Source organism: Rhinopithecus bieti, unplaced genomic scaffold (assembly GCF_001698545.2).
Source record: "Rhinopithecus bieti isolate Rb0 unplaced genomic scaffold, ASM169854v2 scaffold_39746, whole genome shotgun sequence".
Lineage (NCBI taxonomy): Eukaryota > Metazoa > Chordata > Mammalia > Primates > Cercopithecidae > Rhinopithecus > Rhinopithecus bieti.
In genome coordinates this window covers 1,340,038-1,353,899 of record NW_016816960.1, presented here as the reverse complement: position 1 = coordinate 1,353,899, position 13,862 = coordinate 1,340,038, and the positions used below count along the sequence as shown (strand labels likewise).

Genomic DNA, 13,862 nt, shown 5'->3' with positions numbered 1-13,862 from the left:
GAGTTCGAGACCAGCCTGGCCAACACGGTGAAACCCCATCTCTACTAAAAATACAAAAAATTAGCCAGTCGTGGTGGCAGGCGCCTGTAATCCCAGCTACTCAGGAGGCTGAGTCAGTAGAATATCTTCAACCTGGGAGGCAGAGGTTGCAGTGAGCCAAGATCGTGCCATTGCACTCCAGCCTGGGCAACAAGAGTGAAACTCCATCTTAAAAAACAAACAGGCCGGGCGTGGTGGCTCAAGCCTGTAATCCCAGCACTTTGGGAGGCCGAGACGGGCGGATCACGAGGTCAGGGGATCGAGACCATCCTGGCTAACACGGTGAAACCCCGTCTCTACTAAAAAATACAAAAAACCAGCCGGGCGAGGTGGCGGGCGCCTGTAGTCCCAGCTACTCGGGAGGCTGAGGCAGGAGAATGGCATAAACCTGGGAGGCGGAGCTTGCAGTGAGCTGAGATCCGGCCACTGCACTCCAGCCTGGGCGACAGAGTGAGACTCCGTCTCAAAAAAAACCACAAAAACCTGTACTCTCTGCTAAAAAATATTCTTGACCAACTGCAAAAAGAAGGTTTCAGCCAGGTTAACTCATTAAATGTTTACAGTCATTTTGAAAATAAGCAGGCAAAGATTTTCTTTTAGAAAAGATCTGTAGGATAAAAAGTGGAAGTAAGGATATTCACGTTCAGGAGTCTGAAGCCAGCTGTAACAGAGAATGTTATGAGGACAGTGACTTAAAATGTCAAAAGCCTCAAAGGATTTAACAAATCTGGCAGGTCAATCTTGTCACTAAAATCTTCTGCTTTACCACCACATCAATCTTTAGTCAACAACATAACAACATTAAAGACACTCGATACAAATCTGTGTGTGTGTGTGTGTGTGTGTGTGTGTGTGTATAGTTGTAAAAATAGGCTTACCTCTGACCTATGGAACTCATTTATTTTAAAAGGCTCAACATTTCTATCATAATAAAAGAACCATAAGCAGCTAAGGGTGTTATCATAGAAACTGAACAAATATATATATATATGTCTGTTCTTAGCTACCAGATAAAACCTAGAAAAGACAGGAAAGGTACACATATAAATAAGAAATACAAACTTTTTTTTTTTTTTGATTCTGAGATAGGGTCTCACTCTGTCACCCAGGCTGGAGTGCAATGGCGTGATCTCAGCTCATTGCAACCTCTGCCTCCTGGGTTCAAGCGATTCTCCTGCATCAGCCTCCTGAGTAGCTAGGATTACAGGCGCATGCCACCACGCCTGGCTGATTTTTGTATTTTTAGTAGAGGCAGGGTTTCACCATGTTGGTCAGGATGGTTTCGAACTCCTGACCTCATGATTTGCACGCCTCAGCCTCCCAAAGTGCTGGGATTACAGGCGTGAGCCACCATGTCCGGCCCAAATGATTTTATTTTGGAAGATTGATAGAATATTAAAAAGCTTGTTTTGGTGTTAAAAAACAAAGTTCTGGCCAGGCGTGGTGGCTCACACCTGTAATCCCAGCACTTTGGGAGGCAGAGGCAGGTGGATCATTTGAGGTCAGGAGTTTGAGACCAGCCTGGCCAACATGGTTAAACCCTGTCTCTACTGAAAATACCAAAAAAAAAAAAAAAATTAGTTGGGCGTGGTGGCAGGCACCTGTAATCCCTGCTACTCAGGAAGCTGAGAGGCAGGAGAATTACTTGAACCCTGGAGGCAGAGGTTGCAGTGAGCCTAGATCGCGCCACTGCACTCCAGGGTGGGCAACAAGAGTCTCAAAAAAAACAAACAAAAAAAAGTTCTGGTTAAACCACACATAGTTTTTAAAATCATTACACATTCAATTAGCAACATAATGAAGGCTCATTTTATGAAAGCCTTTTTGTTTTTTGAGACAGAGTCTCACTCTGTCACCCAGGCTGGAGAGCAGTGGTGCAATCTTGGCTCACTGCAACCTCTGCCTCTAGGGTTCAAGTAATTCTCCTGCCTCTCAGCTTCCCAAGTAGCAGGGATTTACAGGCACCTGCCACCACGCCCAACTAATTTTTGTATCTGGAGTAGAGACAGGGTTTCACCATGTTGGCCAGGTTGGTCTTGAACTCCTGAAATCAGGTGATCTGCCCGTCCTGGCCTCCCAGAGTGCTGGGATTACAGGCGTTGAGCCACTGCACCCAGCCTATAGAAGCATTTTAATGTGAATAAGGAAGGCCCTTCTAAGTAGAAAGCATAAAGGGAAAATATATGAAAATTTTAAACTTCTTTATGTCACAAGACAAAAACATCTGCAATACTCTTGATAAAGAAATCTAACACTAGACAGAAAATGGGTAGATGCCCCAAACAAATAACTCACAAAAGATACAAATGACCAACAATCCAATGAAGACATCCCATCTCAATAGTAAAATAGCTGAAAATAAAAATATTTCCCACCTGTTAGACTTGCAAGATTAAAAGAGAGGACATGATGGAAAAGGATTTTTTTTTTTTTTTTGAGACAAGGTCTTGCTCTGTCACCCAGCCCAGAATGCAGTGGGGCACAATCATAGCTCACTACAGATCTGACCTCCTGCCTCAAGTGATCCTCTTGCCTCAGTCTCCCAACTAGTTGTGACTACAGGTGCACACCACCATGCCCAGCTAATTTTGTATTTTTTGTAGAGATGGGGTTTCACTATGGTGCCCAAGCTGGTCTCAAACTCCTGGGCTCAAGCGATCCTCCTGCCCCAGCCTCCCAAAGCATCAGGATTACAGGCATGAGCTGCTGTACCTGACTAAAAGGAACTTATACACACTTTTTTTTGTGAGAGTCCAAATTGATACAAACTATTGTTTAATAGTAAGCTGACAATATTTCTCAATTTAAAATGTGTACCTGTTTTGCCCAACAATTCCACTTCTAGGTACCCTCTTGAAGAAATAGTAAGATTAGTGTCCCTAAGGATGTCCAGGGTTATATAGTTACATATAAAATAGTGAAGACCTATCAATCAGAATGAGTTAAATACAATTTGATATAGCTATACAATAGAGCAGGGGTTGGCAAACTTTCTCTGTAAATGATTAGATGATAAATATTTTGACCTGTGAGCCATATGGTTTCTATCACAACTACTCTGTCATTGTAGTGTGAAAGCAACCGTGGACAATTTGTAAGCAAATGTGCATGGTTGTGCTCCAATAAAACTTTATTTGCCAAAACAAGTGGCCTGTGGGCATAGTTTGCCAGCCCTGCAACAAAGTATAAACAATTACTAAAACTAACAGTTGTAGCTGGGTGTGGTGCCTCAGGCCTGTCATCCCAGCATTTTGGGAAGCTTAGGTGGGAGGATCGCTTGAAGCCACGAGTTCGTGAAGATCAGTCTGGGCAACAAAGCAAGACTCTGTCTCTACAAAAAAAAGAAAAAAAAATTTTTTTCAAGAAAAAATTCCATAGTTCTATGTTAATTGATAAAGCTCTATAAAATAGATTAGTAAATAAAGCAGACTACAAAAACATGTATCTTAACAATTTATGTAAGAGTATATAGATCAGTGTATATATACACACCCACACACAAAGTACATATACCTACATAAAGCTATCTGTCTAAAAGGTATTTTAAAAACATTTGTTACCTCTCAGTAGTGGCAGCTCCAGTAATTATACTTCCTTTTTAGTACTTTCCTACTATATTTGCTTTCTATAACAAGTGTAAATATGTGTCAAGGATAAATAATCTAGCTATTTAATTTGGAAATAGAAGAGTGCTGTCAGTAAAAAAAATTCAACAGCAGAGTTGAGTAGCTATGATACAGACTGCTTGGCTGGCAAAACCCAAAATATTTATTTTCTGGCCTTTTACAGAAAAGATGTCTGTGACCCCTGATACTTTACAATATTAGATGAAGTAACCTTTAAAAAATATCCTGGCCGGGCGCGGTGGCTCAAGCCTGTAATCCCAGCACTTTGGGAGGCCGAGGCGGGCGGATCACAAGGTCAGGAGATCGAGACCATCCTGGCTAACACGGTGAAACCCCGTCTCTACTAAAAAATACAAAAAACTAGCCGGGCGAGGTGGCGGCGCCTGTAGTCCCAGCTACTCGGGAGGCTGAGGCAGGAGAATGGCGTGAACCCGGGAGGCGGAGCTTGCAGTGAGCCGAGATCTGGCCAGTGCACTCCAGCTTGGGTGACAGAGCGAGACTCCGTCTCAAAAAAAAAAAAAAAAAAAAAAAAATCTCCTTAGCTTTCTCCAAGAGTCTTGTGGATTAAAAATATACCAAAACTGCCGGATGCGGTGGCTCAATCCCAACACTTTGGGAGGCCAAGGCAGGTGGATCACCTGAGGTCAGGAGTTCGAGACCAGCCTGACCAATAAGGTGAAATCCCGTCTCCACTAAAAACACAAAAATTAGCCAGGCATGGTGGTACACATGCCTGAAATCCCAGCTACTGGGGGAGGCTGAGGCATGAGAATCACTTGACCATGGGAGGTAGAGGCTGCAGTGAGTCGAGATCACACCATTGTACTCCAGCCTGCGTGACAAAATAAATAAAATAAAAATACACTAAAACAAATTTTAAAAAACCCAAAGTCTAAGGTCTAAAATACATTTAAGATGTCACTCTGGAAATCCAGCAGCCTTCAAGTGCAGTGAACAGCTAATGACAAGAAGTTTACAACTGTAAAACTCCCCTTATAGTGGCAACTTCTTTGATCAAGTAAAAGCAGACATGGGAATGCCCATACAGCTCTTCTTACCTTGTGATCACATGGTAGTAATAAATCTTCCCTTCTGGATCTCGGGCTGTCTTCCAATTGGGAGGTAAGACAATGGTTTTTGGTTTGGGTGGAGAGGGGGGCGGCAGATCCAAGAGATTATTTGTCACAACCATTTCAGACTACAAAGAAAACACACACATTTTTGATCAGTGATATCTCTCTTAATCTGGCTGAAAAGGACAAAATAGTCCACTTAAATATGCAAAAATGTACATCTACCTCCTCTTAAAAAAAGGATAAAGGAAAGGTACAATTTAGGAAATAAGGGACAGTATATATAAAGAGCTTTACAGAGCTATCAGAAAACTGACAGTTGGCTCTAAGTTTACCATCCAAAATACCATATTAAAAAACAGTCAGCAGTTTATCATATAGAGCAGCATTTTTCAGCTTTAAAACACCAATTCTAAGGCAAATGGGCTCCAGAAATATCTTTATCTTAAAAAAAAAAAAAGAAAAACCAAAAAAAACCCTGAGAAGCAAATATGACAGAATGTTAACATTTATCCATTATATTTTTTCTGTACTTGAAACCTCAAAACTATAAAATATTAGTGCCACATTCTGAAAAACATAAAAACCTCAAAATCACTTATGGACTGATTTTTGCTTCCCCAAAACATGTATGTTGAAGCCCTAATCCTGCTGTGACTGTTATTGGGACACAGGGCCTGTAAAGAGCTAATTAAGATTAATGAAGTCATAAGAGTGAGAACTTTATCTAATAGGATGGTGTCCTTATTAGAAGAGAAGTGACACCAGAGGACATTCGCAGAGAAAAGGCATATACAGCAAGAAGGTAGCCATTTGCAAGCCAAGGAGATAGACCTCAGGAGAAACCAACACTGCTGACACCTTGATCTTGGACTTCCAGCCTCAAGAACTGTGAGAAAATTTCTGTTATTTAATCCACTCACTCTGTGGTATTTTGCTATGGCAACCCTAGCAGACTAACAATCACAAGAATATATACTTGTTCCTTCTTTCAAGCCTATTAATGAAGAATACTTTTTTCAGCTTTACCTTTACTTGCATAGTTAAAGAGGAACCTGAAGACCCCAGGCTCAGATAAAATGTGTTCACTTTTTAAGCAAACATGGGTCTTTGAGCATTCTTGCTTTGTGTATACTCTTCCTTACTCTTATTTCACCTAGCTAGGGTTTTTTGGCCCAGCTTAAGTTTCAATTCCTCCATTACCCATCCTTTAGCTTATAAAGTGACCTCTTTTCCCCAAGCTTCTGTGTCACTTAATATTCCAAACCATTTATCTCTTAATAGTTTAAGGCAAAATAGAAAAAATATATTCCAAACCATTCAGTACTTATTCCCAACACAAAACTCTATTTTTAGTGTAGTCATCATTTTCTCTTGTGACCATCATCTCTCTCTTATTTGAAAGATCAGCTTTTAAGAATACAAATGGAAACTTATTTATGTTTGTATTAAAAAGGCCTAGTCAGCTGGGCACAGTGGCTCACGCGGTCAGGAGTTTGAGATCATCCTGGCCAACATGGTGAAACCCTGTCTCTACTAAAAATACAAAAATATTAGCCGGGTGTGGTGGTGGGCACTTGTAATCCCAGCTATTCAGGAGGCTGAGGCAGGAGAATTGCCTGAACCTGGGAGTCAGAGGTTGCAGTAAGCTGAGATCAAACCACCGCACTCCCGCCTGTGCAACAAAGCAAGATTCCAACGCAAAAAAAAAAAAAAAAAAAAAAAAAAAAAAAAAAAAAGGCCTAGAAGGGCTCAACTCATAACAACTACTCAAACATCTGCTCTAAGTACACATTATCTTATTGTCCTGTTGTTTCACATACAGTATTTTTAGCCCATCTTCACTAACCCTGTCTAAAGCCACCATCAATTGCTGGATTGCTACCAGAGCTTTCTCCAGAACTCTCAGTGTTCTAAAGTGCTGATTTGACCACGCTATTCTGTTCAGTTTTTCAATTGTTTCCCATGCCAACCTCTTATTTTCCACTTTATCTGAAAACAACACCACTTTGAGATTTCACCATATCCTCCTACATATGTTGCAGAATACCAAAAGCTTATCTTAATATTAAATATTGTATAAAAAAATTTTAAAAACATTGTACATGTATAGTGAAGTATATCACACAATTCTACATGCCTAGTCCATGGTGACTAGTACAGTATCATATTCTAGCACAGGTTAAGCAGCCCTAATACAAAAATACAAAACATCTTGAGTGCTGACATGACACTCAAAGGCCATGTTCAAAGGAAATGCTTATTGGAACATTTCAAGTTACAGATTTTCAAATTAGGGGTGCTCAAGCGGTAATTATAATGCAGATATTCCAGAATCCATAAAATTCTGAAATGTGAAATACTTCTGTTCCCCTAAAGCTCAGATAAGGGATACACAACCTGTAAGTGGTAAATACTAATAGATAGCTGGTCTAGAAAATTATTACTTCGGCCAGGTGCAATGGCTCATGCCTGTGATCCCAACACTTTTTGGGAGGCCTAAGCAGGAGGATCATGAGGTCAGGAGTTCGAGACCAGCCCGGCCAACATGGTAAAACCCCGTATCTAAAAATACAAAAATTAAGGTCGGGCGCGGTGACTCACGCCTGTAATCCCAGAACTTTGGGAGGCCAAGGTGGGCAGATCATGAGGTCAGGAGATTGAGACCATCCTGGCTAACACAGTGAAACACCGTCTCTAGGCCGGGCGCGGTGGCTCAAGCCTGTAATCCCAGCACTTTGGGAGGCCGAGACGGGCGGATCACGAGGTCAGGAGATCGAGACCATCCTGGCTAACATGGTGAAACCCCGTCTCTACTAAAAACTACAAAAAACGCCAGCGAGGTGGCGGCCGCCCTGTAGTCCCCAGGCTACCAGGAGGCTGGAGGCGGAGAATGGCGTGAACCCAGGGAGCCGGAGCTTTGCGAGTGAGCTGAGATCCGGCCACAGCACTCCAGCCTGGGTGAGCAGAGTGGACTCGTCTCAAAAAAAAAAAAAAAAAAAAAAGTACCCGTGTTACTAATAAACACAAAAATTAGCCGGCGCGTAGTGACGTGCACCTGTTAGTGCCAGCTCTCGGCGAGGCTAAGTTGGAGAATGGTGTGAACCAGGAGGCGGCGCTTGGCAGTGAGCCGAGTCCTGCCACCCCTGCAGCAGCTGGGGCGAGCAGAGCAAGACTCCGTCTCTCAAAAAGAAAAAAAGTTAGCTAGTGGGGGCCTGATGCACACTGTAGTTCCAGCCACTCAGGAGGCCTGAGGCAGGAGACTCACTCCGAACCCAGAGTGGAGTTGTAGTGAGCAAGATCGTGTCCAACGCACTCAGCTAAGGTGACAGAGTAAACAACAACAACAAAAAAAAGAAAATTATTACTTCAAAATTCATAGTAAATATAAAAATAAAGGTCAGGGTAACACAAAATAAAAAGGACCTAGGGCTTTTTTTTTTTTTTGAGACAGAATCTCACTCTGTCGCCCAGGCTGGAGTACAGTGGACACGATATCAGCTCACTGCAAGCTCCGCCTCCGACGCTCATGCGTTACTTTTTTTTTTTTTTTTTTTTTTTTTTTGAGACGGAGTCTCACTCTGTCACCCAGGCTGGAGTGCTGTGGCCGGATCTCAGCTCACTGCAAGCTCCGCCTCCTGGGTTCACGCCATTCTCCTGTCTCAGCCTCCTGAGTAGCTGGGACTACAGGTGCGGAGCAAAATATATATTAACAGAACTATAAATTCTACAGAATTAAATTTTTTTTTTTTTTTTTTTTTTTTAACAAAATGGTTGAGTTCACGCCCTCAGGGTGCTCAGGTGAATTTGGTGGCTATTCAAATTTAAAAACAGGCCGGGCATGGTGGCTCATGCCTATAATCCCAGCACTTTGGGAAGACGAGGTGGGTGGATTACCTGAGGTCAGGAGTTCAAGACCAGCCTGGTCAACACTGGCAACTCTGTCTCTACTAAAAACACAAAATTAGCCGGGCATGGTGGCGCACACCTGTAATCCCAGCTACTCAAGTGGCTGAGGCAGGAGAATCACTTTAACCCAGGAGGTGGAGGTTGCAGTGAGACAAGATTGTGCCACTGAACTCCAGCCTGGGTGACAGAGCGAGACACCATCTCAAAATAAGTAAGTAAATAAATACACAAACAAAATTTAAAAAAAATTTATTTATAAATAAACAAAGAACATGTGAAAAAGAACCCAAAAATAAAACCCGAAACCAAACCAAACCAAAAGAAAAGACAAAGTAGACAGTCAATGAGTTTTAACAACTGAGATATTTCTTACTGGCTGCAAGGGCTGAGGCTGCCCTGGTGCAACTATTGTAGTCACTGCTGCGGCTGGCTGTACCACTACTCCTTGTGGATGAGCTGTGAAAATCTGTTGCCCCTGGATATACTGAAGACTTGGCTGGGCATAACTCTAAAAGACAAAATGAAGAAATCAATAATTTAAACTTTTGTCACTTTTAATAAACAGACTGACTTCCAAGATGGCACAATCTTAAAGATACACCCATAACATTTTTAAATTTTTTAAATATATATTTGGACATAAATGTGTAAACAATTTTTTTGTTTCAAACACCAAGGTTTCTGTTTTGACTAATTCCCTATTCATTTACTTAGATTTTATTTTATCATAAGAAAATGAAAAACTTTTTTTCTTTTTATTGTTCACAGAAAGTCTCCAATTGTTTAGCTTTCAATGATATTGGAAAGACATTGAAAATTAAACAGTTGGACAGTTTCTATAAGCAAAAAACAATGAAGTGCTGCTCCTGAGATATACAAGAAACAATGTCACGCTGCTCTGAAGAAGTCTTTTGCTACCAACTTGTAATAACAGGTTGTTTGGACCAGAAAAGGTCAAAGGGTGTGAATCATAGTAAATAAGATGATCAAATTTTAAGCTACCTTTTGTGTTAGCTTTTTGTAGTCTTCTATAATAAAACTCCTTGGCAGAAAGACAGCAGAATCAATGCATCCGAAATTCTCACTACACACTAACTTATACAGTGTTCTATGATACAAGAAGCCCCTTAACATACATCATCTCATTTAGTGCTGACCACCATCAAAAACAGGTACTGCCTATGCCTGGAGTTTCATAAGAAATAAGTACTATACTAGGGCTTATACCTACTCTGTAATTATTTCTCAAGCATAGAAAATCTGCTTTAAGAAGAAGAGGTGACAAGAAGACTGAAAAATAGCCTTGCTGTCCTAAGAGGTGGTGACTGCTAAGGAACTGAATAGACATATATCCTGTACTTACGGAGAGATTTTGCTCCTATGGACTGAGATTCTAGCAGGTAAAATGATACAGAAACATTAAATGGTAAGTACTCAAAATATAAAATACAATTCCAAATGATACCAGTAAAAACTCAAGTAGTCTGAATAGGCAATGCAGCTACCTAGCAGGTTTCTGGATGAGTAATTACTGACTGGACACAGGAAAAAGGAAAACAATACCTAATCTGGTATTCTGGATCAGCTTAATCTACTCAGATAATAAACCAGACTGAAAAACGTTAATTGCTGAGGCAGAATTATCATCAGAATAGTATCACAAAGCCTGAGAGGAAAATGTACAGTCATGTATTGCTTAACAAGGGAGTACTTTCTGAGAAATGCATTGTTAGGAGATTTCATTGTTGTGGTAACATCACAAAATGTACTTTCACAAACCTACTAAGTGTATGAGGTACTTACACATCATACAGTGTACTTCACAAGTCTATTAGATACCTAGGCTATATGGTATAGCCTGTTGTTCCTAGGCTACAAACCTGTACAGCATGTTTCTGTAATAAAGACTTGTAAGCAATTATAACAGTACCTATGTGTCTAAACACATTTAAACATGGAAAAGGTACAGTAAAAATCAGTATAAAATTTTTTTAAGCCGGGCATGGGGGCTTACGCCTGTAATCCCAGCACTTTGGGAGGCCAAGGTGGGTGGATCACGAGGTCAGGAGATCGAGACCAGCCTGGCTAACACGGTGAAATCCCGTCTCTACTAAAAATACAAAAAATTAGCCAGGCATGGTGGCAGACGCCTGTAGTCCCAGCTACTCAGGAGGCTGAGGCAGAAGAATCGCTTGAACCCGGGGGGTGGAGGTTGCAGTGAACCGAGATGGTGCCACTGCACTCCAGTCTGGATGACAAAGCGAGACTCCATCTCAAAAAAAAAAAAAAAAAAAATTTAAATGATACACCTGTATAGGACACTAACCATAAACAAAGCTTGCAGGACTGGAAGTTGCTTTGAGTGAGTGAGTGGTGAGTGAGTGAATACGAAGGCCTAGGACATTACCGTACACTACTGTACACTATAAACACTGGGCTATATAAAGTTAGGCTACACTAAGTTTATTTATAAAACATTTTTCTTTCTTAATAAATCAACTGTAACTTATTATAACTATTTTACTTTATAAACTTAAATTTTTTCAACTTTTTAACTCTTTTGTAACACTTATCTTGAAATACAAACACATTCTACAGCTGCATAAACAACCCTCCTCCCTGGTTCATGCAATTCTAGAAGGAATCTTGCTCTGTCGCCAGGCTGGAATGCAGTGGCGCAATCTTGGCTCACTGCAACCCCCACCTCCTGGGTTCAAGCGATTCTCCTGCCTCAGCCTCCCGAGTACCTGGGACTACAGGTGCATGCCACCACACCCAACTAATTTTTTGTATTTTAATAGAGACGGGGTTTCACCATGTTGGCCAGGATGGTCTCCATCTCCTGACCTTGTGATCCGCCCACCTTGGCCTCCCAAAGTGCTGGGATTACAGGTGTGAGCCACCACACCCGGCCTGTATTTTTTTTTAAATAGAGTCTCGTTCTGTCACCCAGGCTGGAATGTAGTGTGATCATAGCTTACTGTAGCCTTGAACTCCTGGACTGAAGCAATCTTTCCATCTCAGCCTCCCAAGTATGTGCTACCACGCCCAGCTAATTAAAAACAAATTTGTAGAAACAGGGTTTCGTTATGTCGTCTAGGCTGGTCTTGAACTCTTGTGTTCCAGTGATTCTCCTGCCTCGGCCTCCCAGACTGTTGGGATTACAGATGTGAGACAACACACTGGGCCAAATATTTTCTTTACTTTTTTTTTTTTGAGACAGAGTCTTGCTTTGTCACCCAGGCTAGAGTGCAATGGCATGATCTCGGCTCACTGCAATGCAAGCTCCGCCGTTCTCCTGCCTCAGCCTCCGAGTAGCTGGGACTACAGGCACGCACCACCACGCCCGGCTAATTTTTTCTATTTTTAGTAGAGACAGGGTTTCACCGTGTTAGCCAGGATGGTCTCAATCTCCTGACCTCATGATCAGCCCGCCTCGGCCTCCCAAAGTGCTGGGATTACAGGCGTGAGCCACCGCGCCCGGCCCAAATATTTTCTTTGTATCCTTATTTTTATTCTGTAAGTTTTTTCTAAATATATAAACATATATATTCTTACATATATAAACTTACCAGTTTATATATTTTTACATCTATTTATAACCTTTTCTTATATATATAAACTTACTGTATAAGTTTTCCCATATATATGGGAAAACATACAATTTGATAGAGGAAACAGGATCAAGTATTTGATAGATCAATAAGGTATCTATACTTTACAATAATCTTATTACATATTTCAAAACAGCTAGAAGAGAATAATTGAATGTTTCTAGCATAAAGAAAAGACAAAGTCAATCATCCAAATGTACAATAGAAAACTGTTAATATTTTGGAGGACAGAATTTCTTTGGCCATCATTGACAATATACTCATGAAGAATTTTTCTGACAAGATCAGATGTTTAAGTAAGGCTCATTATGCAGACACTAGTATTTGACTCATATGGAATAAAGCTGTGGTTTAGAAGACCACTTCCAAATGCTGGCTGGGAGATAACAACAGCAGTATCTACTTATTTTTTAAAAAAAGACTTCTAGGCTTTTAACAGTATGAATTTGGTTTCTATAAACCAAGAAGGGAAAGCGATTTGCAGTATGACTGGAATAATGCAGAAGATACACACGTTTGCGAGACATGTACATATTATCATGTGACTTATCTATTTGCTAAGGAAAAACCTACATGAGATTTCTGTTTTATTTTTTCTGTATCACAGAAAAACATGAATGTTTGTTTTTCTGTACCCAGGCTGGAGTGCAGTGGCACAATCTCGGCTTACTGCAGCCTCAATCTCCTGGATTTAAGCAATCTTTCCATCTCAGCCCTCCCAAATAGCTGGGACCACAGGCATGTGCCACCACACTCAGCTAATTTTATTTACTTTTTGTAGAGATAGGGTCTCACTATATTACCTAAGCTGGTTTCAAACTCCTGGGTTCAAGTGATCTTCCTGCTGCAGCCTCTCAAAGTGCTGGGATTACAGATGTGAGCCACCAAGCCCGGCTGAAAAACCTGTATGAGATTTGAAGAGCGTGCTCATTCAAATGACTTAAAATTACACAAATGAGGCCAGGCATGGTGGTTCAAGCCTGTAATCCCAGCACTTTGGGAGGCTGAGGCAGGAGGATCACCTGAGATCAGGAATTCGAGACCAGCCTGACCAACATGGCAAAACCCTGTCTCTACTAAAAATACAAAAAATTAGCTGGGAGTGGTAGTGCACACCTGTAATCCCAGCTACTAGTGAGGCTCAGGCAGGAGAATCTCTTGAACCTGGGAGGTAGAGGTTGCAGTGAGCCGAGATTGCGCCACTGCACTCTAGCCTGGGTGATAGAGCCAGACACTGTCTCCAAAAAAAAAAAGAGATGAAGAAAAAATTTTACAAAATGCTAGTTTCTCAACTATATATCCGCTAGGAGTATCTTTAAACTGTGACTTTTCTGGGGACGGAGTCTCGCTCTGTCTCCCAGGCTAGAGTGCAATGGTGCAATCTTGGTTCACTGCAATCTCCGCCTCCCGGGTTCAAATGATTCTCCTGCCTCAGCCTCCCCAGTGGCTGGGATTACAGACACCCGCCATCATGCCCAGCTAATTTTTGTAGAGATGGGGTTTCACCATGTTGGCCAGGCTGGTCTTGAACTCCTGACCTCAGATGATCCGCCCACCTTGGCCTTCAAAAGTGCTGGGATTACAGGCGTGAGCCATGATGC

The 13,862-nt window shown here is 41.5% G+C and overlaps 1 protein-coding gene across 4 annotated transcripts in view; it reads right to left on the bottom strand.

The window, feature by feature from the left end:
• SETD2 (SET domain containing 2, histone lysine methyltransferase) overlaps window positions 1-13,862 on the bottom strand; it is a 154,945-nt gene that overhangs the window by 20,236 nt on the left and 120,847 nt on the right. For all 4 annotated transcript variants that reach the window (XM_017855700.1, XM_017855698.1, XM_017855697.1 and 1 more), the window contains exons 16-17: window positions 9,021-9,155; window positions 4,724-4,863 (exon numbers count right to left, since the gene is read on the bottom strand). In XM_017855700.1, the coding sequence (XP_017711189.1) occupies window positions 4,724-4,863; window positions 9,021-9,155 (275 nt within the window). The remainder of the gene's footprint in view (window positions 1-4,723; window positions 4,864-9,020; window positions 9,156-13,862) is intronic.